General features: G+C 42.8%; 1 protein-coding gene across 3 annotated transcripts in view; it reads left to right on the top strand.

The window, feature by feature from the left end:
• The first annotated feature begins 16 nt into the window (after positions 1–16).
• Positions 17–22,860, top strand: part of PARK7 (Parkinsonism associated deglycase) — a 24,381-nt gene continuing 1,537 nt past the window's right edge. The window contains exons 1-6 of one of the 3 annotated variants that reach the window (XM_024207908.3): positions 17–110; positions 14,946–15,120; positions 16,944–17,045; positions 17,744–17,803; positions 19,476–19,545; positions 22,000–22,086. In XM_024207908.3, coding sequence (XP_024063676.1) covers positions 15,031–15,120; positions 16,944–17,045; positions 17,744–17,803; positions 19,476–19,545; positions 22,000–22,086 — 409 coding nt within the window. In that variant the 5' untranslated portion in view covers positions 17–110; positions 14,946–15,030. Of the gene's footprint in view, positions 111–11,634; positions 11,646–11,665; positions 11,823–14,945; positions 15,121–16,943; positions 17,046–17,743; positions 17,804–19,475; positions 19,546–21,999; positions 22,087–22,860 lie in introns of those variants that run through there. The other 2 variants (XM_029913520.1, XM_024207907.3) reach the window with 2 other exon arrangements.

The following is a 22,860-nucleotide window of genomic DNA, read 5'->3' as shown; positions in this document are numbered from 1 at the left end:
AAAAATTCATTAACGCAGCTTTAAGGGTGCCTGGTGGTATCGTGTGCCTTCTACAACATCAAGTTCAGCAAAACTCAAAACTTCTGAAAACAAGGAAATGCAGAGTTAAGGTATGTGCCCATAACTTTATCTCTGCCTCCCTGGAGCTGGCAATAGCTCCTAAAAATCATCTGTGTACATGACCGCTGCATTTGCTATAGTAGGTATAGTTGTATTGACTAGTGCAAGGATTAATTGTGAATGTTATATGAAGTGATCTGGGAGGGTATGTGTTTGAGCCCCTTTCCTGATCCATGTCTGTGTGATCAATGGAAAGAAGTGCATGCGTACCTTGAGAAATTCAGTATGCCTTACTTCAGCTGTGTTGTGTAGGTTAGTGGCAGCAGGGCACAGGGGTCTCTGTGCTGGGGAACTGTCAGCAGTTGGATGAGAGATGAGTGTGGTCTGTGATTTTAATGAAGGGTCAGTGAATATAGTGTTAGATGGCATTGTAGGTAAGGGTGAAAGTGTTGTAAAATGCACCAGATGTGGTGATCTTTCAATGGAGTAGGTTAAGTGTTTGAGGGTAGGGCAGGTATAGATAGCTCCTGTACAGTGTATGTGTATGTGTATTATCGATATGGTGTAGCATCGCTCAGAGATGTCAGAGTTAAAGTTGCATGGGTGTTAAACTTTGTATTTTCTGGTTTTCAAAACTTTAAGATAGAGTTCTGCTGAACTCGATGATCTGGAAGGGCATGAGAGACCACCAGGCAACCTTAACTCAGCATTAGTTACATTTTTTGTCAATGAATTTCTAGTTTGTTTTTTTAACAGAAAGAGAAACGTTGGTAGGAGTTAGCGGTCATTTAGGCAGTTGTAATTATGTAGGTGTGCAGTTCAGTCACTACTGTGGCCAGGTAACAGTAGTAATAATAATAATTAATACCTAGCTCTTTCATAGCTCTTTTCATTAATAGGTCTCAAAGCATTTTACCAAGGAGGGAAACATCATTATCACCATTGTACAGATGGAAAAACTGAGGTAGAGAGAGATGAAAGGGCTCTACATAGCCATCTGCAGCATAGGAAGCTCATAGAGATGTGAAGTTGCTCATTCATCTCAGTGTGATGAGAACGCTCCAGGTAGATAAATGCAGCCCGAAACAATAGCTCTGAAAACTGTGAGCTGTTCCACTTATCTCAGTGGTGTTCTCATATCTACTCCCCCATGCCAGTGCTTGAGAACCTGTGAATGCATCAAGCATGCCCATTCTCAACTACTCACCCCAGTCTCAGCAATGTGTTCGTGGCGCATGCTCCCAGCATGCCTGTTCTTACCTGGAGGCAGAGCTTCCCCAGATACCAGCTCACATAAGGGGACAGGGAGAGGGGCCCAGAGCCCTTTAGAGCAAAAAGGGCCCCCAGCTCCTGATTATCACATGGGGGACCAGGGAAAGGGGCTCTGACCCCGAGCAGGACGGAGCCCCCCAGATACTTACTATTGCATGGTGAGGGGCAGGAAGAGGAGCTCAGACAGCTCCAGAGAGGCAGGGACCTCCCCAGATCCTAATCACCTGAGAGGATAGGGAGAGAAGCTCAAACACTCCAGAGGGGCAAGGTTCCCCAAGATCCCAGCACACATACAAGAGGGGAGAATATGAGGCTGACAGGCACCATTTGCCCCAAACCCTTCTGCTCTTCCTGCCACTCACCTCCATGTCACTCCCCCCAGTGTCCCACCTCTGCACTTCCTCTGACAAGAGCCCCCAATCCCAAATTTGGATCACTATGTTGGGGAAGAGCCAAAATGGCTTTTGTAAAGGGATAATGTGGACAAGGATGATCCATTGGATACAGTATACTTGGACTTTTGGGAAAGCCTTTGACAAGGTCCCTCACCAAAGGCTGTTAAGCAGATTATGCAGTCATGGGATAAGAGAGAAGGTCCTTTCATGGACCAGTAACTGGTTAAAAGATAGGAAACAAAGGGTAGGAATTAACGGTCAGTTTTCAGAATTGAGAGAGGTAAATAGTGGGGTCTCCAAAGATTTGTACTGGGACCAGTGCTGTTCAACATATTCAAAAATAATCTCGAAAAAGGGGTAAGCAGTGAGGTGGCAAAGTTAGCAGACAATACAAAATTACTCAAAATAGTTAAGAGACAAGGTGGGTGAGGTAATATCTTTTATTGGACCAACTTCTGTTGGTGAGAGAGACGAGCTTTTGAGCTACCCAGAGCTGAATCTCAGGTTTGGGAAAGGTACTTAGAGTGTAACAGCTAAATACGAGGTCGAACAGATCATTCAGTCTAAAGATGACTATGAAGAGTTATAAAGGGATCTCACAAAAGTGGATGACTGGCCAAGAATGGGCCAATGAAATTCATCGTTGATAAAAGCAAAGTAATGCACACTGGAAAACATAATCGCAACTATACAGACAAAATGATGGGGTCTAAATTAGCTGTTACTGCTCAATAAATAATCTGTTAGTCTTTAAGGTGCCACTAGACTCTTCGTTGTTTTTGCTCAATAAAGAGATCATGGAGTCATTATGGATAGTTCTCTGAAAACATCCACTCAATGTGCAGCGGCAGTCAAAAAAGCTAACCATGTTAGGAACCATTAGGAAAGGAACAGATAATAAATATCATAATGTCACTATATCAATCCATGGTGTGCCCATGACTTAAATACTGCATGCAGTTCTGGTCAGGGATGGCCTTACAGGTGGGTGCCGTGGTCAGGGGGGCACCGTCTGAGTGCGCTAAGCTGTCGGGCCTGGGCTGCCAGAGCCGGGGTTGAGTGCAGGCGAGCCAAGGGCTGGAGCCCTTGGCCAGCTGGGCCGGGGGTGGGTAATGCCTCTTGGAGCTGCCGGCCTGGCGGGGATGTACAGCCAGCAGGGCTTGCCCCTTCTTGCGGGCACAGGTACTGGCAGCACACCTGCTGTCCTGCTTGGTGTTTGGAGATGTATGACCAGGGGAGTCCCAGGCTCAGAAACTCCTCACTGTGCAGCCTGGCTGGCTCCAGGGCCAGGAGCTGGTCCTCACACCCTGTGCCCCACACTGCTGTTTGCAAACTCAAAGAAAGGGTGCCAAAATACAAATTCGCCCAGAACACCATTTTTCCTAAGGCCAGCCCTGGTTTTGGTCACCCCATCTCAAAAAAGATGTCCTAGAATTAGAAAAATTACAGAGAAGGGCAACAGAAATTATTAGGGGTATGGAACAGCTTCCATATGAGGAGAGATTAATAAAACTGGGAATTTTTATTTTAGAAAAGAGATGATGGGGGGAGAAATATGATAGAGGTCTATAAAATCATGAATGATGTGGAGAAAGTGAATAAGGAAGTGTTATTTACCCCTTCACATAACATGCAAACCAGGGGTCATCCAATTAAATGAATAGGCAGCAGTTTTAAAACAAAGAAATATTTCTTCACACAACACATAGTCAACCTGTGGAATTCCTCACCAAAGGATGTTGTGAAGGCCAAGACTATAACAGGGTTTAAAAGTGAATTAGATAAGTTCATGGAGGATAGGTCCATCAATGGCTATTAGCTAAAATGGTCAGGAACGAAACCCCAAGCTCTGGGTGTCCCTAAACCTCTGATTGCTAGAAATTGTGACTGGACGACAGAGTTTGGTTCTCTCGATAAAGTGCCCCATTCTGTTCACTCCCTCTGAAGCATGTAGCACTGGCCACTTTTGGAAGACAGGATACTGGGCTAGATGGACCATTGGTCTGACCCAGTATGACCATTCTTATGTTTGTATACTAACCCTACCCCATACCCCACAGGAGTCACAGCAGCTTTTAAGGATATCTGAGGAAAATGTGGATTTTAGAGCACTTAGAAGTCACCTGTTAACCAGAAAGGAGATCTTAAGCACATCCTTAAATCCCATAGTTATAGTTAAGGATAAGTGCTTTGCTGAATCCAGGTTTATGTGGTTTGTCCAAAATTAAATAGCCAATTGTAGCTGTAGAACAGCCAAGAATAGAATCCATCTCTTGAGTATCAGCTCGGTATCTTAACCAGAAGAATACCCCTCCTCAAAATATTTGCAGGAAATAGGAAGAAGTGATAAATGATCATAGATTACATAGCACTTTAATGATGTTGAAGTGTTTCATGGTATAAAGCCACCTTCCATCTCTTGATTTTGTGATTAAAGTCAAACAGGGTTTTTCTAATTTTCACAGTGGATTTCTGTTGCTTCATATTCTCTGTACTTTACATGCTCTTAAATATCAATATAACGGGGGACTTTTTATTATTATTCATTTCCAGGCACTACCTGGTGTGACCCAAAAAGAATTAGCCATTCTTTCTTAATGAAATTATCCAAGTGTATGATACTTTTGATCGTGAAATGTCAATCATTCCTTTGTCCAGTGAAGCATGCTATTGTGCTAAGGATGTAAATATTTTCTGTAATTTGAACCTGTTTGTAAATGCCCTTCTTATTATGTCATTTACAATGACAAATCAGGTACAAAAGTATAACATTAGTAAACTTTATGCTGAGATTTTTCAAAGACTCAGGGCATTTGGACAATCAGTTTCCATTAATTTGGGCATCCAAATTCATTAGGTGGCTTTGAAAATACACATTTTTAGTAACCAGATGCATGTATAACCTGCCTATCAGTATTATATATAGGGTACTGCCAAAATAAAGTAGCTTCCAGGCAAGAACAAGGTACGATACACTACACATCGCTTATAGTTAATACAGGGCAGTGTTTTGCTATGAGTGTTTAGCAGATTGTGCAGACTGGGAAATCCCATGAACTGCATCACAGAAATTCAGCTGTGGGAGTGTTAATCACTGTATAGGTTGTTAACAGCCCCCATAACATTAAAATTATCACCATGAATTCTAATCTGTCCTCAAATGAAAAAAAGTGAATACGTCAGAACTATGATAAATTTAACTACTACTGATCTCAATTTCTGAATGACATTTTGTGGGCTGCAATGTGACCCTTCATGCAGAAGTGAAGCGGCTGATTTCCCATCACTAGATTTAGCACATTTTTCTATGCAAGGCAGCAGTATGGCAGACTTAAGTGCACTGTGACAGCAAAAGAAAATCTAATAAGATTAATTTTATTAATTATATTTACATATTAACTAAAGATAGTTATTACAGAACCATCACTCTTCATCATGTTTAGATTTACAGATTTTGTATAGCTTAATATGAATACTAATCATAATTTACACTTACTAGTTCTCTTTGTCAGAATTTATTCTGAGCAATAATACTTTCCAATTACATAGTGCTCTTTAGGTTAAATTCTGCCCTTATTTTCAGTGGTGTTGGTCCAATAAAAGATCTCTCACCTATCTTGCCTCAATCAATGTGGTGTAAGTCTGTGCAGAACTTGGTCCTATATCTTGAAAGTCCTAAGCGTTAGCCAACTGAAAGGAAAACTTGGAAGTGCTGTATAAATATTAACTAACTTAAAAAATTTCAAGTAATTGATTTTCTAGGAAGCTTTTTAGCAAGTTCACTCTTCTTTTAAGGAACTGAGAAAGGGGATGCTCCTTAGAATTCCTGAGCTAGAGTAAAGAAGTTTGTTTAGCAAGTCTTCTCTCTCATAAAACAAGCACCTGATTACACACACAAAAATTTGGATCCATCATGTTGTTTGTTTTCAGCTCTTATTCTGAGCTCAATTAATGGTTTTCAGACTATTGATCAATTGGAAGATGAAAGGGATGCTACAGGGTAATAATGGAATGCTTACAGAAATACTTTAACTGAAGAGAGGAGAAAGTCTGCTTCAGAACAGAAGAGACATTAGCATCGGGTTCCCGGAGGGGCTGGATAATGCTATATTGATACCTTCTCTGGAAGGGAGGATTGGCACTGCCCCTATATTAATTCCCCTGGGGGTAGATTAGTTCTGCCCCCTATTAATCCCCTGCTGGAGTGTGTGTGGAGGGATGGGTTAATACCGACCCTGTTGATGCCAGCTCCAGGGTGGTGCATACCGATCCCCTATGGATTGGGGTGGTGGTGTTGCTGACCGAGAATGATGCCAACTTAGGGGCAGTACATACTGATCCCCTATGGATTGGGGGTCGTGCTGATACTGATGCCAACTGGTGGGCACTGTGGACTGATCCCCTATGGATCCTGGAGGGGTTGGTGCTCATTGATGCCAACTTGGGGGCAGTGCATACCGATCCTTTAGGGATTGGGGGCAGGGGTAGTGCTGGCCCGTAATGATGCCAACTCGGGGGCGGTGTGTACTGGTCCCCTATGGATTCGGGGGGGCGGGGGGCTAGTACACTATTGATGCCAACTCGGGGGCCGTTGGACCGGTCCTCTATGGGTCCGGGGGGGCTTAGGGCCGCGTGCTCACCGCCCAGCGGGAGGGGTTGCTGGCGCCTCTCAATGCCCCGCCCCTCGGGGAAGAGGAGGCCGCCATCAGCCCCTCACGAGGCGGCCCGCCTGTTGCAGCCCCCATTGGCTCTCGGGCCGTGGGCGGGGCCGAGCAGCCCCCACCCCGCCTTCGCAGAGCCCGCCCTGACTCAGCGCTGACCATCAGCAGGGGGCGGGCCTGCTGCTGCGGAGGTGGCGTGACGCCCGCCGCGCGTGACGTCACCGCCGCCCCCCGTCCCTCAGCCGCGGGGCGGCCTGCCCCCTCCCCTCCTAAAGGTCACGACCTTCCCGCACAGAAGCCCGCCGTTATCGCCCGCATCCGTAAAGGTCACGGGCCAGTAGCACCGCGTCACGCTTCCACCTGAGGCATAGCTCTCAAAGCCCCTCAGTCTGCCCCCCCCGCGCCAGCTGAGGGTGAGGCCCGGGGCGCCCCCCCCGGCATCTGTTGTAGGGCCCGCCCTGGCGGCGCTGCCCGTGCCGGGGGTTGCGGCTCTCTTGGCTGGAGGCGGCGGTGCCTGTGGAAAGTGACACTAAGCCCAGCGTGTGGCGCAATCAATCAGGATTTGACCCTTCTGCGTGCCCACTATCGACACTAGGCCCTGGTTGGCAATCCGAATCGTGCCGGTTAGAGCCACGCATCGTCTGCACGGGCACCCCCCGCCTTTACCAGGGTAATCGCCTGACAGCGCCGTAACAGTTCTCCCCCTTAGGCCAGGTTACGTTCAATTCTCATTTCTTTTCTTCTTTTCCTGTTGGCATGGGTGCTGGTATGCATTTAATACAAGGTTTTCACCATTTCCATGGAACACTTTTGATACGGGTTTGAGGAGCTTAGTGTTTTAGGAGTTTTATGTAATGTCTCATTAGTCTCTTTGAAGGCCTTCTGCAACTTTTGGAGACTGTTTCATTACCGTGCAACTAGAAATAGCCCCTTTTCAGGAAGCCTATTAGAAATACATCAGTCACAAAGCATAACTATGAAATATTAAAATCAATATTTATACACCAGATACAGTTCATAGAATCATAGACTATGAGGGTTGGAAGGGACCTCAGGAGGTCATCTAGTCCAACCCCCTGCTCAAAGCAGGACCATCCCCAACTAAATCATCCCAGCCAGGGCTTTGTCAAGCCTGACCTTAAAAACCTCTAAGGAAGGAGATTCCTCCACCTCCCCAGGTAACCCATTCCAGTGCCTCACCACCCTCCTAGTGAAAAAGTTTTACCTAATATCCAACCTAAACCTCCCCCACTGCAACTTGAGACCATTACTCCTTGTTCTGTCATCTGCTACCACTGAGAACAGTCTAGCTCAGTGGTTCCCAAACTTTAACAACTTGTGAACCCCTTTCACTAAAATGTCAATTCTCACGAACCCCCTCCTAAAAATGAATATTTCCAGGGATTTTCTCCTTTACCTGAGTATAAATTATAAAAGCAGTGATCTTGGAAATATAAAATTTGTTTTTATGATATGCTTATTACACACTATTTATTATTATTACACCTCTACCCCGATATAACGTGACCTGATATAACACAAATTCGGATAGAACGCGGTAAAGCAGTGCTCCGTGGGGGGCGGGGCTGCGCACTCCGGCGGATCAAAGCAAGTTCGATACAATGCAGTTTCACCTATAACGCGGTAAGATTTTTTGGCTCCCGAGGACAGCGTTATATCGAGGTAGAGGTGTATTTATCATTACAGTATTTTTATTACATTATGAAAACAGTAACACTCTTCCAAGATCTCACTTTTGTAGCTTGTATCACTTTGAATAAGCCTGTTATAAGACAAGGCTCCTATGTTTCATCAAGGAGTATCAGATGTGAAACAGCATGAAGGTATTTAAGAAGCCAACTCAAAGAGTTCCTCCTACATAAGCATTCAGGTCTTGAGCAGTCCAGGCAAACAACGCACATTACAACAAAGCTTAAACTTGTTCTTCATCATAATTTTAAAAACAATACTAGCTGCCTATTTAATTTTAAAAAGAGCAAAAAATATCCACCTACCTTTCCATTTCTTATAAGGAGACTTGACGTTTAAATCTCCTCAGTGTGATAGATATGCTTGCTTTGATCTGCTTAGCTCTTGGAAGTCCAGGGGCTCCGGGCTGCCAGGGATCCCTAAGGACAGCTCTGTCCGCCATTGGGGAATTTTTTCCCGAGAACCCCCTGTAACATTTCATGAACCCCTAGGGGTTCATGAACCCCAGTTTGGGAACCACTGGTCTAGATCCATCCTCTTTGGACCCCCCTTTCAGATAGTTGAAAGCAGCTATCAAATCCCCCCTCATTCTTCTCTTCTGGAGACTAAACAATCCCAGTTCACTCAGCCTCTCCTCATAAGTCATGTGCTCCAGCCCCCTAATCATTTTTGTTCCCCTCCGCTGGACTCTCCAAATTTTCCACATCCTTCTTGTAGTGTGGGGCCCAAAACTGGACACACTACTCCAGATGAGGCCTCACCAATGTCCAATAGAGGGGAATGATCACGTCCCTCGATCTGCTGGCAGTGCCCCTATTTATACAGCCCAAAATGCCGTTAGCCTTCTTAGCAACAAGGGCACACTGTTGACTCATATCCAGCTTCTCGTCCACTGTAATCCCTAGGTCCTTTTCTGCAGAACTGCTGCCTAGCCATTTGATCCCTAGTCTGTAGCAGTGCATGGGATTCTTCCATCCTAGGTGCAGGACTCTGCACTTGTCCTTGTTGAACCTCATCAGGTTTCTTTTGGCCCATTCTAATTTGTCTAGGTCCCTCTGTATCCTATCCCTACCCTCCAGCATATCTACCACTCCTCCCAGTTTAGTGTCATCTGCAAACTTGCTGAGGGTGCAGTCCACACCATCCTCCAGATCATTAATGAAGATATTGAACAAAACCAGCCCCAGGACCGACCCTTGGGGCACTCTGCTTGATACCGGCTGCCAATTAGACATGGAGCCATTGATCACTACCTGTTGAGCCCAACAATCTAGCCAGCTTTCCATCCACCTTATAGTCCATTCATCCAGCCCATACTTCTTTAACTTGCTGGCAAGAATACTGTGGGAGACGGTATCAAAAGCTTTGCTAAAGTCAAGGAATAACACGTTCGCTTCTTTCCCCTCCTCCACAGAGCCAGTTATCTCGTCATAGAAGGCAATTAGGTTAGTCAGGCATGACTTGCCCTTGGTGAATCCATGCTGACTGTTCCTGATCACTTTCCTCTCCTCTAAGTGCTTCAGAATTGATTCCTTGAGGACCTGCTCCATGATTTTTCCAGGAACTGAGGTGAGGCTGACTGGCCTGTAGTTCCCCAGATCCTCCTCCTTCCCTTTTTAAAAGATGGGCACTACATTAGCCTTTTTCCAGTCATCCGGGACCTCCCCCAATCGCCATGAGATTTCAAAGATAATGGCCAATGGCTCTGCAATCACATCCGCCAACTCCTTTAGCACCCTCGGACGCAGCACATCCGGCCCCATGGACTTGTGCTCGTCCAGCTTTTCTAAATAGTCCTGAACCACTTCTTTTTCCACAGAAGGCTGGTCACCTTCTCCCCATACTGTGCTGCCCAGTGCAGCAGTCTGGGAGCTGACCTTGTTCGTGAAGACAGAGGCAAAAAAAAAAATCATTGAGTACATTAGCTTTTTCCACATCCTCTGTCGCTAGGTTGCCTCCCTCATTCAGTAAGGGCCCCACACTTTCCCTGACTTTCTTCTTGTTGCTAACATACCTGAAGAAACCCTTCTTGTTACTCGTAACATCCCTTGCTAGCTGCAACTCCAAGTGTGATTTGGCCTTTCTGATTTCACTCCTGCATGCCTGAGCAATATTTTTATACTCCTCCCTGGTCATTTGTCCAATCTTTCACTTCTTGTAAGCTTCTTTTTTGTGTTTAAGATCAGCAAGGATTTCACTGTTAAGCCAAGCTGGTCGCCTGCCATATTTACTATTCTTTCTATACATCAGGATGGTTTGTTCCTGCAACCTCAATAAGGATTCTTTAAAATACAGCCAGCTCTCCTGGACTCCTTTCCCCGTCATGTTATTCTCCCAGGGGATTCCACCCATCAGTTCTCTGAGGGAGTTCATATTAGGAAAGGTAGGCATTGTCAGATACAGTTCTGTTTATTTAGATAGACTTATCCTTGGTTGTTCTTTGTGCATCCTCCTCTGTGTTTAGTATCAGAGGGGTAGCCGTGTTAGTCTGGATCTGTAAAAAGCAACAGAGGGTCCTGTGGCGCCTTTAAGACTAACAGATGTATTGGAGCATAAGCTTTCGTGGGTGAATGCCCACTTCGTCAGACATCACCCACAAAAGCTTATGCTCCAATACCTCTGTGTTTACTGTCTCATTGGGTCTCTCATTTTTAATTCTAACTGGGAAAGGAGTTCTTTTGTGTGATTGGCTTGATGGCTGGGGTGTTTGTCTTTTTGGCACATTCTCTGATAAAGATTAGCTGTATGTTGACAAGCATATTAAGTTAAAAAGAGAAAATACTATATGTTGTTTCCCATTTCCCCTAATTTCTGTCTACATATACATGAAATATAATAATAATAGTTGTAGTTAATATTTAGCCTTGTAAGTTCTTTATTCTTTGCATTTATTTTATTGTGCTGAGATGTCTGTTCATAGGTACCTTTACATTTTATTAAATAAAATAAATGTTATCGTCATTAGGGAAAGAGTATTTCCAAACCCTGACATAATTATGACTGATATAAGCATCAGTAAAATGCCTCCTCACTTCTGAGCAAAGGAGTGAAACATTTTCATTCCTTGTGCCAAATTTGTCTTAATTTGTCCTTTCTCCTCTTCGCAGCGTTTCATCTCTAGGTGTAATCTTCTACTTTTCTTCGGGCACTCGTTTTGATTCTTTTACATGGAAATATTGGTGATTTGGAAGCGTTTAGTACTTAGTCAGGTTTCCTTATGACAGTACGTACCTTCCTTTCTGCTGTGTTTTGGCAAGAAATGGGTTAACAAGAAGAGCCTGTGCTTTAGGGGGTGGTGTAGGACTGTTCCATTTATCCTGGAGGGAGGACGGAGAACTTCAAGCAGAAATGATCGATATTGTACTATTGTAAAGCAACGTGTTAAATTACCAACGCATCTGTCCGAGCACGGCAAGGCGGAGGAAGGTCTGACCGCCTAGGAACTAGCCGCAGTCAGCCGGCAAACCCCGTGACAGCAGCGTGCTTCCTGCGGCAAGACAGGCCCCCCCGGAGGGAAGCAGCTTCCTCCCGCCCGGCCGCCCCACAGGTAAGGAGCTGCCTGGGGGCTGCGGGCTCCCCGGCTGGGCCGGAGCTTTCCCTTGGTTCCCTGCCCCGCGAATAGCAGCGTGATGGCCGCACTGACTGTCCCCGAGCCGCCGCAGGCCCAGCGGCCAGGCAGGCCGGGAGCCAGGCAGGCGGCACGTAGCCCGTGGGACGCCAGGAGGTGAGCCTCAATCCCGGCTGCTAGGGGCGTCTGGAGCCTGAAACAGCAGGGATGTGGCTGGGGCCCGAGGGGGGGCTAGGCTGATCACGAACAGCCGTCCTCGCCTGCCACCATGTAGGTTCAGGGTCTGACCCTCTGTAGTTTCATCCGCCTGCCTGTGGCTACAAATCTCGTTACTATCTCTTCTTTCTGGCACTGTGCTCTTGATCACTCTGCAGTATCATTTTGTGCTATTCCTCTTCCTATTTTTTTTGTTTATAAATTCTGAAAAATAATCTTGTGCATTCAAATGCCCCATCCCCTAAATTTAAAAATAGCTGTTGGGACATAGATATTCTGTCTAGCTTGGCTGAGTTCATAAGCCACTAAAATGTATTTATTTTCTGGCTCACGTATAGTATTTTTCCCATCTGCATTTGGGTTCGTGCCTTAAAAGGACACCATCTTGTCCCCAGCTTTCTAGGGGCTGTCTTTCCTATTTGCATCTGTCAGCAGTCACTGGTCCCAGAAATGTGCATTTACCCATATAGGGAGGATGATCTTAATTTACTGGCTGCCACTGGAATAGTAGGATGTGCCTGCACAAAATTGGCACCATGAGACTATAGAGGGAGCTGGATAATGGGAGATTTATTTGCCATGCATAGTCATCTGCTAAATCAAGGACTTGTTCTGAGTAACTTGGCTCTGCAATCTCCATGAATAATTATTATTTTTATTCTGGTAGCACCCACAATGTGCTAGGCACTGTACACAAATGCCCATAGAGGAGGGCATAGAGCTTACTCCAAAGAATTTACAGTCTCTGAAGATAAGAAATTTATAAAGGGCAGAGAGGAGGAATACAAACAAAATGTGTACAGCTTCTATATTTAAGTCATGTGTATGTATACATGAATCATGCTTGACAACTCTTCAACCGATTAGTTAGCCAATTTCTTGTGAAAATGAGTTCTGCAGATTCTTATGGATCTTTTGAAGAAAAGTATCAGCTCTTTTATTTTAGTACTCCCTTAGTCACACAGTGCCTGGAAGTTCTTGCTATGACTACATGAGTCCATTTACTTGCTCAGTGGATTTGGTACTTAATTGGCAGAAAATAAAACTCCGTAACAAATTAGGAGTTACTATACTAGATTAGACCAGAGGTCCATTTACTGTAGTTTAGTATCGTGTCTCTTGACAGTGGCTGGATACCACTGAGGAACTTCAGAGGAAGGTGCAGTGGACAGTTATTCCCTAAATCTGCCTATAGGGGAAGCTTTTTCTTAATCCCATCAACTGGTGGCTGGTTTATGCCCTGAAACAGGAAGGTTTTATATCCCTCCTATTCTGTCTATTATAACTGACCATTCTTATGCATATAAACTAATCTAAAAAATATTCTACTAAACTGTTGGCCTCAGTGGTATCTTGTGATAGTGAATTCCGTAGCAGAAGTATGCAATGTGTATTTTAAAAAGTATTTTTATAGGCTCCTGTGCAAAGAGGTAATGGTAGTTAAGTCCATAGCAGAGTAGAGGAAGAGACAGTTCTTTGGCCACGTCTTTTGTGAATGTGTACAGAAAATGGCTTGTTGCTCACTAATTGCTGCTACTGCTGAAGAAATAGCAAAGCAGAGAACAATAAAATTAAGTTTAACAAATCCTATTCCCCCAGCCTCCAAATTTCTCTAGGTGACCGTGCGTAACATTTTTTTTCTTATAAAGAATGCCCAGACTGTATGTGCATTTTTGGGTGGAAACCCCCTTACTGGAAAAAAATCCCTGTTACTCAGAGTGGGTGAGTTGTGAAATGCCTCCATTCCCAGTGGTCATCAATGTTACCATCTTACAAGTGACTTTTGGGTCATCAGAAAGTTGTCTTTAACAAAAGATTTGTCACAAAAACATTAATTTAATATGTACTTTATGTGCCACTTAATATTCTTCATTTAGATTCTCTTGAAAATCTGGCTGCCCATTTAGTCTTAAATATCTATTTTGGAGCTTAACTTTTTAAAAGAATCTTCCTTTGTTCTGTTCAGTCACTTCAGGGCAGTTTCCCCACCCTCCTCCCCACAGAGATTGGGAAATGCCAGAAAACCTATTAATCAGACATGTGAAGACATAGGTAGAATCGTTACAAATCACAGGAAACTCCTCCTGCAGAAATTAAATACCAAATATGGGTTTAAAATCTAGTTAAACCCTTCTAATAAGAGTTGTAAACAAGACCTCAGGTGGGAGTCAATAATCTCTCTCCCCATCTCTGTGGGTGTGCACTCTGAAAGCAAATCTGATGTTCACCTTAAACATTAACACTGGCAAATATATATTATGTAACATTCTTGATTAGACCAGGCTTCTCTTCCCATCTCTGGACTGATGCACTGTATCCTGTTGGACAAGTTGTTTAACCCTTCTGTGCCTTAGTTTCTCTGTGTAAAATAGTGGTGGCATAATTCACAGAATTGTGACTGTTTTGAGATCCTTTCGATTAAACATGGTATAGAAGTGCAAAACAGTATTATTCTGTGGTGCATTTTGCTATTGGGCAACATTTGAATAAGGCACAAGAATTGCCTCTTTAAGAAGAGGCTTTTATTGTAAATAATCTGTTCGAAACAAAATGATCTAGGTCCTTCATAAATTTCTTATGATGCAGTATGGTAGAAATAATGGCTTCTTACAAAACTCAATCACCACCTCATGATGAAGTCTAGGGCAGTGGTTCTCAACCAGGGATCCGGGACCCCCTAGGGGTCCTTGAGCAGGTTTCAGGGGGGCCTCCAAGCAGGGCCAGCATTAGACTCGCTGGGGCCCAGGGGAGAAAGCCAAAGCCCCACTGCATGGGGCTGAAGCCCAGGTCCCTGATCCCCGCCACCCAGAGTGGGAGCTGAAGCCTGAACAATGTAGCTTTGTGGGGGCCCCTGTGGCATGGGTCCCAGGCAATTGCCCTGCTTGTTACCCCCTAACACTGGCCCTGGCTTTTACATGCAGAAAACCAGTTATTCTGGCATAGGTGTGCCGTGGAGTTTTTATAGCAGTTATGTGCGGGGTGGGGGGCTCAGAAAGAAAAAGGTTGAGAACCTCTGGTCTAGAGGATTTGCCCTCTAACAGTCTCTTTTTGTTCCTTGAGCAGATTATTTGCTCTGTGGACTCTGGAAGCTTCAGTGTAGCGGTGGGGCCCAGTGAAAATCAGAAGGACACCTTAAAGCTGTTAAAACATGGCCTCAAAAAGAGCCTTAGTGATTCTGGCTAAAGGAGCAGAGGAGATGGAAACGGTTATCCCCACTGATGTTATGAGAAGGGCTGGAGTGAGTATGAAAACCACTAGAACTTTTTATGACCATTTGTTGAAACCAAAAGTATTCTCACCTTGAATCAATCCTCAGTGATGGAGAGATTGTTTTATTCAATGGCTTCCTGGATGAACATGCACCTGGGCCCTTTTATTTGTGGCGTGAAAGACAAATGCTCACTCATCCACAAGTACTCATTGCTGCAGAATATGAATTCATAGATTTAATAGGCCATAAAATGCACCTTTTAGAAAAAGCATCCAATCTTGATTTAGAAATTGTCAGTGATGGAGATTCAACCATTGGAACAATTTACCAAGGGTTGTGGTGAATTACTCTCATTGGAAGTAAGGCGTAAATTTATATCAATCTGAATCTGGCTAGCTCCACTTTTCCAGATATTGGATTGTGTTACATCTTTTTCTGATAGATTGAGGAGCCCATTATCAAATATTTTTTCCCAAGTAAGTACTTACAGATTGCAATCAAGTCACACCTTAACCTTCTCTTTGTTAAGATAGATTCAAGTAGCTCAATGTGTTTATCGTTATAAGGCATCTTTTCTAATCCTTTAATTGTTCTTGTGGGTCTATTCTGAGCCCTCTCCAATTTATCAACATCCTCCTGAATTGTGGACACTAGAACTGGACACAGTATTCCAGCAATAGTCACAGCAGTGCCAAATACAGATGTAAAATCACCTCTCTGCTCCTACTCAAGATGCCCCTGTTTGTGCATCCAGAGAGTGCATTAACCCTTTTGACCGCAGCGTTGCACTGGGTGGGATTATCCACCACAGCCCCAATATCTTTTTCAGAGTCGCTGCCCCCAGGTTGGAGTCTCCCATTGTGTAAGTATGGCCACATTCTTTGTTCCTAGATGTATTCATTTACATTTAGCCATATTAAAATGAATGTGTTCCAAACAATGTAAAGACATTTAAGTTGTGAACCTAGCAGTGACTAGGGCAGGTTTTTAGGTGTTTATCATCCCCTCAAAATAGGTGCAACTCCTGTGTTAGTGGGGAGCGTTTTCTTTTTTTTCTTGGGAAGACTAGACCCCTTTGTACACATCAAGCTAATGACCTTGATCATCTCACTCAAATCTCTCCTTGAAACTCTGCTTTCATCTAGCAGTCTGTCACTTACTACCCGTAGAGTGCTCCCTATTTATCACCTGTGCACCTGCAAGTATAGGTAATAATCTGATCTTGATCAGGTGCAAGAGTGATCAATAAGATTTAAAAATAAAAACTGCAAAGTGAGAATTTAAATGACCAGAACCCCAAATCTGTGCACATGAAACAGCCAAAATAAAATCCTACCTTTCCCCTTCTTTTTCATTCCATTACTTTGTTCACTCCCTTGTCCTGGTGCTCCTTGGGGCACAGATCTTTCCTTATTTTATACCTACAGAGTTCTGTGCACATCTATGGAACTGTGACCAAGTAGTAGCTGAGAGTAAGGAGTCTGGAGCTGAATAAACAGATTTAGAGAGAGTCCTGTGCACCAGGACCAAATTGATAATGGATCATTTAGCAGCCTCCTTAATCTGACACTACTTTAATCTAGAAACCTGTGGAATGCTGGATGATGTGATGCATCTGTTAGACCTTCCAGATTCAAATAACTAATTTTACTGCAGGTACTTCTCATTTAATTTTACTTTTGAGGTGGGAAACTTTTGGTTTTAGTCTGATTCTCTACAGCTTCTACTATTGCTTGGTTTAAATAATCTTTTAAACAAAATACACTTCTGCATACTACTTCAGAATTGTCATCTGCATCCCCTTAAAGCAGTGCATTTTCCTGTTGTAATGGTGTCTGTTTTTCTGTCAGATCAAGGTGACTATTGCAGGTTTAACAGGAAAAGATCCAGTGCAGTGTAGTCGAGATGTCTTCATTTGTCCTGATGCCAGTTTAGAAGATGCCAGAAAAGAGGTTTGTCATACTGACTTTGCATAATGCTTTACAGGACCTTCTTCACAGGTTCACAGTGGACTTGGAAGGTTATTAGTAACACCCAGTTTGACTGATTGCAGTAGCATTGCACGAACCCAGAGACACATAATTTAATTCTCTCCCTTCTAGTGTTGTCCTGCAACACAGTATCTTAGTTTTGCACAATTTTTAACATTCTGTACAGGTATTTGACTTGGTAAAATGTTTAACTCCGAGCTTTACTGTGCATGTTACCCAGACTCTCTGACAAAATAGCATAATTGGGAACAACAGAAAGTTTCTGTTCAGGAAGGAAGTGCTGCTTAGGGAGCTTTGCAGCATAGCACCTATCAGCACATTGCAGAGCTGTCAATCACACTCTGGAGCACTTCAACTCCCCCATCCACAAAGACTTATTGTGTAGGCAAAGTTTGCTTCAAAACAAGTTTCTCCAGCAGTTCTTGGCCTGGTGTATGGAAAACAAAACAGTGTTTTTCTAGTAGTTCCATTAGGTGAAATATTTTGGTCGCTCATCAGACCTCCTTTTGAGTAAAGAGCCTTTCAGAAGCAGAAAAGTTAGCATTCCTCTGCTTCTCATTTTAGTATGTTTTAACAGTCATAAAGACAAACTCCTGAGTGAACTTGTATGCTCTTCTCCTGTAGAATTCTGCTAAGTAAGCATTTCTTTCTTTGTTTAGGGGCCTTATGATGTGGTGGTCCTGCCAGGTGGTAACCTAGGAGCTCAAAATTTGTCCGAGGTAAAATCATAAAACCTGAAGATAATTCAAAGGCCTGCCCATATATCTGTAAGTGTTGCTTATATTCTCCTGCTACTGCAGCAAATTCAATCCAACATTTAAAAAAAAAAAAAAGGTAAGCTGTGCACCTGCAGTCTTAACCGGAGTTCTCCAGTGTAAACACGGGGAAGTACTTTGTTGTAGTCTGGAGATGCAATGTGTTGTTGTAAACGATTATTAAACAGGATATAAAGTGTTTTGATGCCATAAGAAATTAGGAATTGCCATACTGGATCCAATTTAAGGTTCATCTAGTCCGGTATCCTGTCTAGCAGTGGCCAGTAGCATCTCCTTTAGTGGAAGATATAAAAACTAGGGCTGTCGATTAATCACAGTTAACTCATGCGATTTAACTCAAAAAAAATTAATCGCGATTAATCAGTTTTAATTGCACTGTTAAATAATAGAATACCAATTGAAATATGTTGGATGTTTTTCTACATTTCCAAATATATTGATTTCAATTACAACACAGAATACAAAGTGTACAGTGCTCACTTTCTATTATTATTTTTATTACAAATACTTGCATCTGACTCAGATGATGAAAGTGAACATACGTCAATCTGCTCTGCTTTGGATTGTTATCGAGCAGAACCCATCATCAGCATGGATGCATGTCCTCTGGAATGGTGGTTGAAGCATGAAGGGAGATATGAATCTTTAGCGCATCTGGCATGTAAATATCTTGCAATGCTGGCTACAACAGTGCCATGCGAATGCCTGTTCTCACTTTCACGTGACATTGTAAACTAGAAGCGGGCAGCATTATCTCCTACAAATGTAAATAAACTTGTTTGTCTGAGCGATTGACTGAACAAGAAGTAGAACTGAGAGTACTTGTAGGCTCTAAAGTTTTACATTGTTTAATTTTTGAATGCAATTATTTTTTGTACATCATTCTACATTTGTACGTTCAACTTTCATGATAAAGAGATTGCACTACAGTACTTGTATGAGGAGAATTCAAAAATACTATTTTTGTTTTGTTTTGTTTTTTGTTTTTTTACAGCAAAAATATTTGTAATAAAAAATAAATATAAAGTGAGCCCTGTGTTCTGTGTTGTAATTGAAATCAATATATTTGAAAATGTAGAAAACATCCAAAAATATTTAAATGGTACTCTATTATTGTTTAACAGTACAATTAATAGCAATTAATTTTTTTAATCACTTGACAGCCCTAATAAAAAACCCTCATTAAGCAGATGTGGAATAATTTAACCTAGCAAATTGATCTTGTTGTCTCTCATAGGTAACAATTGGCTTAAGCCCGGAAGCATGAAGTTTAATATAACTTCCAAAATGTTACTTATGTTGATAACTCTGGATATTCTTAATATCCAGTCTCATTTTGAATCATGTTGAGTTCTTGGTTTCAGCTACTTCCTGTGGCAAAAGTTCAATCACATGTTGTGGGAAAAAGTATTTCCTTTATTGGTTTTGAATTTTCCACCTTTTGATTGACTGTTCCTTGTCTCATAAACTAAAACAAAAATTCCTGATCTACTTTCCCTACATAATTAACTATTTTCTGTATTTATTACCGATAGTGCAGCATAATTTGTGGGTGGTTTTTTTTTGTTTTGGTTTTTTAAATAATTACTTAATGTTATATTATTTCTTTGTGCAGTCTCCTGCTGTGAAAGACATTTTAGTGGACCAGGAGAACAGAAAAGGCCTAATTGCTGCTATTTGTGCAGGTACAGTAACGAACTATCTTGTATTGTAACCTACTTGGCTGCTTTAAAGGACTGTCTGGGCAGCTACGTCCTTTAGCAAACTCTTTTAGTACTGTTTAGTCCCAATAGCTCAGTAGCAAGAGTAAATGTAACATGCATAAAGTTCAAATGAAGTGGGGAGAGGAGCTATAATCTAACACGAGGCGCTCTGTAAAACAGCGTGAAGCTTAACTACAAGTTGCCAGCACTCCTGATGCCGCCTCTTCTTGTAAAAGTTACTGGTGTGGGGTTAGCTGCTGTAAAATACAAAGTGAAATGCAATATATAGGGCCCTACCAAATCCACGGCCATGAAAAACACATCACAGCCATGAAATCTGGTCTTCTGTGTATTTTTTAGCCTATACTATACAGATTTCATGGGGGAAACCAGTGTTTCTCAAACTGGGGGTCCCAACCCAAAAGCGGGTCACGGGGGAGTCGCAAGGTTATTGTAGGGGGGTCATTGTATTGTCAACCTTACTTTTGCACTGCCTTCAGAGTTGGTTGGTTGGAGAGCGGCAGCTATTGGCCAGGCACCCAGTTCTGAAGGCTGTGCCGTGCCAGCAGAAGCACAGAAGTAAGGGTGGCAATACCATACCATGCCATTACTTCTGCGCTGCTGCTGGTTGTGGCTCTGCCTTCAGAGCTGGGCTCCCAGCCAAGAGTAGCTGCTCTCCAGCTGCCAAGCTCTGAAGAAAGCACTGCCACCAGCACTAGTGCAGAAGTAAGGATGGCAATACCATGACACCCCTACAATAACCTTGTAACCTCCACACAACACCTTTTTGGGTGTTGGGACCTTTTTGGGACCTCTACAGTTACAACACCGTGAACTTTCAGATTTAAATATCTGAAATTGTGAAATTTATGATTTTTTAAAAATCCTATGACCATGAAATTGACCAAAATGGACCGTGAATTTGGTAAGGTGCTAGCAGTATATTAGGGTGTTCTATAAAATATGTGCTTACGCTAGGAGTCTCTCTGCTAGGAGCTATGTGCTGGCAGTACACAGTCGATATAAATTTCTTAGACATAAAATAACGCCCTCTGTTGCCCTTTAGTTTTGGAAGAAAAATTGTAAATATAAGATTACAGGTTCACCATTCCTCATCCACATGGCAGTGGTAGCGATAATTATTCTGGCCTGGCATGGCTGCCTAGACAGACTACATGATCAGGTATCTTATTCATTGCTTTATAAAGTGCTTTGAGGTGTCTGAGGTATAAAAAGCCAGCTCTACTAGCTGGACTCTAGCTGAAGTGGTGGTCGGGAGAAGGCTTTGAGAAGTGATTTCCTTCTGCCCATTGACCTGTATAAAACGTATTTATTTAGTCTAGTCATATGCATTTTTGGAATGCCTCTTTCACTTTTGTTTCTGATATGTCTTTGCTCTTTTGAGTGCTGTGGAAATACAGAAAATACAGAATGTCATTTAATTGGCTATCACTAGATTTTTCTGATGGCTTAGCCCAGGGACCTTCATAGTTCTGAATTTCCTCACACTTGAGGGATAGTAGTTTTCTATTTATCCTCCTGCTTTTGCTACAAACAATCAATATGAACTTTCAACAGTTCTGTAAAGGAAACCTTTCATAATAATGGAAGTTCACTTGAAAAGAGTCACTGATTTAATTAAAACTGTTTGCAAAGCAAATTTCTAGCTGAATAACACAAAAGTTGTTTCTTTCCTGGAACTGGCCCATGAATGAGTCAAACTTGAACAACTAACAGAAACTGGTAAATTAGGCAAATATTATTTTCTGGAATTCCCATAATGGTTTTTTCCAGGTCATTTGTTATATAACTTTCTGCCACATTCCTTCCTCAATTCAGTTCAAATGAGAAGTGTTATCTCCTCTAAATGCTGTTATTACAAATAAAAAAGTTACAGCTGCTAGCCCATGATTTGGCTAAGATATTGTATGTTAATACCCTTCCTTGGGCACTTGGCACACAGATGACTGTCAACTGTGAGGTTTTTCCCCAGAATATTTGTAATTAATCCTTATTAGCAGGTCTCTGTTCAGTGTCACATTCTGCCTCTTTCCCCCAAGTTAAGCAGATATCCTAACAGTATGACTGACTTGTTGTAGAAGATGGGAGTCAAATACGGTGATCACTTAATCTGCAAGACAATCGTTTTTATTCAAAGATTTAGAACTAAATAACTTTCTGGTTTTTGATGTACGTTCTCTCCCATGGGGGATTGATTTTTGTTTAAAGGAAATGTAGGACACCATGTACCTGTATCTCTCTGTTGGGGCCTTGCATTTACTCTTTTATAGTTCTCATGTGGGCCTAGACTGTGTATGCATCCATGCTAGGCCTCTCCTGGGATTTTGTGAGGCTCATTCTTTGAATGTTTGTTGACAAGTACTTGTCTCCAATGGAGTTTACACTAGTGACAGGCTCACTTTGTATTACTTGCAGGTCCCACTGCCCTGATGGCACATGGGATAGGGTTTGGGAGGAAAGTTACAACACACCCTTTGGCCAAAGATAAAATGATGAAAGGAGGTAGGTATAATTATTAAAAGGCAAACGGAGGTGTTAAACTTAGCATTTGTCTGTCCTGAATACTGTGGAGGAAATGGATCCACAGACCCATGCCCTTCAGTATTAACACTGGCCAGAAAGAAGGATGGTGGGGGGAGGAGAACCTCAACAAAACACTTCTAGGAGCATTTTCCTCTCCTACTTGAGGCCTGCCAGCTTTCCCCTTTCTGAATTCTTACCTAAAAAAACCCAGCAACCAAACTGAAATGGTACCCTTCTTACCTTCCAGAAACCCTAGCTGTCAAAGGGTGATATTTTTCTTATGTAGCAAAGTGCTGGGATTTGGGGAAAGCATGTTATGCACGTTTCTCATTGCACTTTCTCCCCATGAAATGGAAGGAGTGGGAGAGAGTGTAGCAGAAAAGGGGAAATATGGAGGTGGGAAGGGTATCTACCACTTCCCTCCCAGAGGCAGCTTGAAAATCTCCTAACAGCAAGTTTATAGAGGCATTCTGTGATTTCTAGAAATACCCTGAGAATTAAGAGGCACACTAAATCTTTCTCAGAGCTGATGGTTTTTGTTATCAGGATATATGTTGGTTTGGGGTAAGTATAAACTTATTAGACTTTAAAAAGCGACAAAGAGTCCTGTGGCGCCTTATAGACTAACAGACGTATTGGAGCATAAGCTTTCGTGGGTGAATACCCTCTTCGTCACATGCATCTGACGAAGTGGGTATTCACCCATGAAAGCTTATGCTCCAATACGTCTGTTAGTCTATAAGGTGCCACAGG

This window comes from Terrapene carolina, unplaced genomic scaffold, assembly GCF_002925995.2.
Source record: "Terrapene carolina triunguis isolate 2854851 unplaced genomic scaffold, T_m_triunguis-2.0 Scaffold714, whole genome shotgun sequence".
Taxonomy (NCBI): Eukaryota; Metazoa; Chordata; order Testudines; family Emydidae; genus Terrapene; species Terrapene triunguis.
This window is presented reverse-complemented; position numbering and strand designations above follow the sequence as displayed.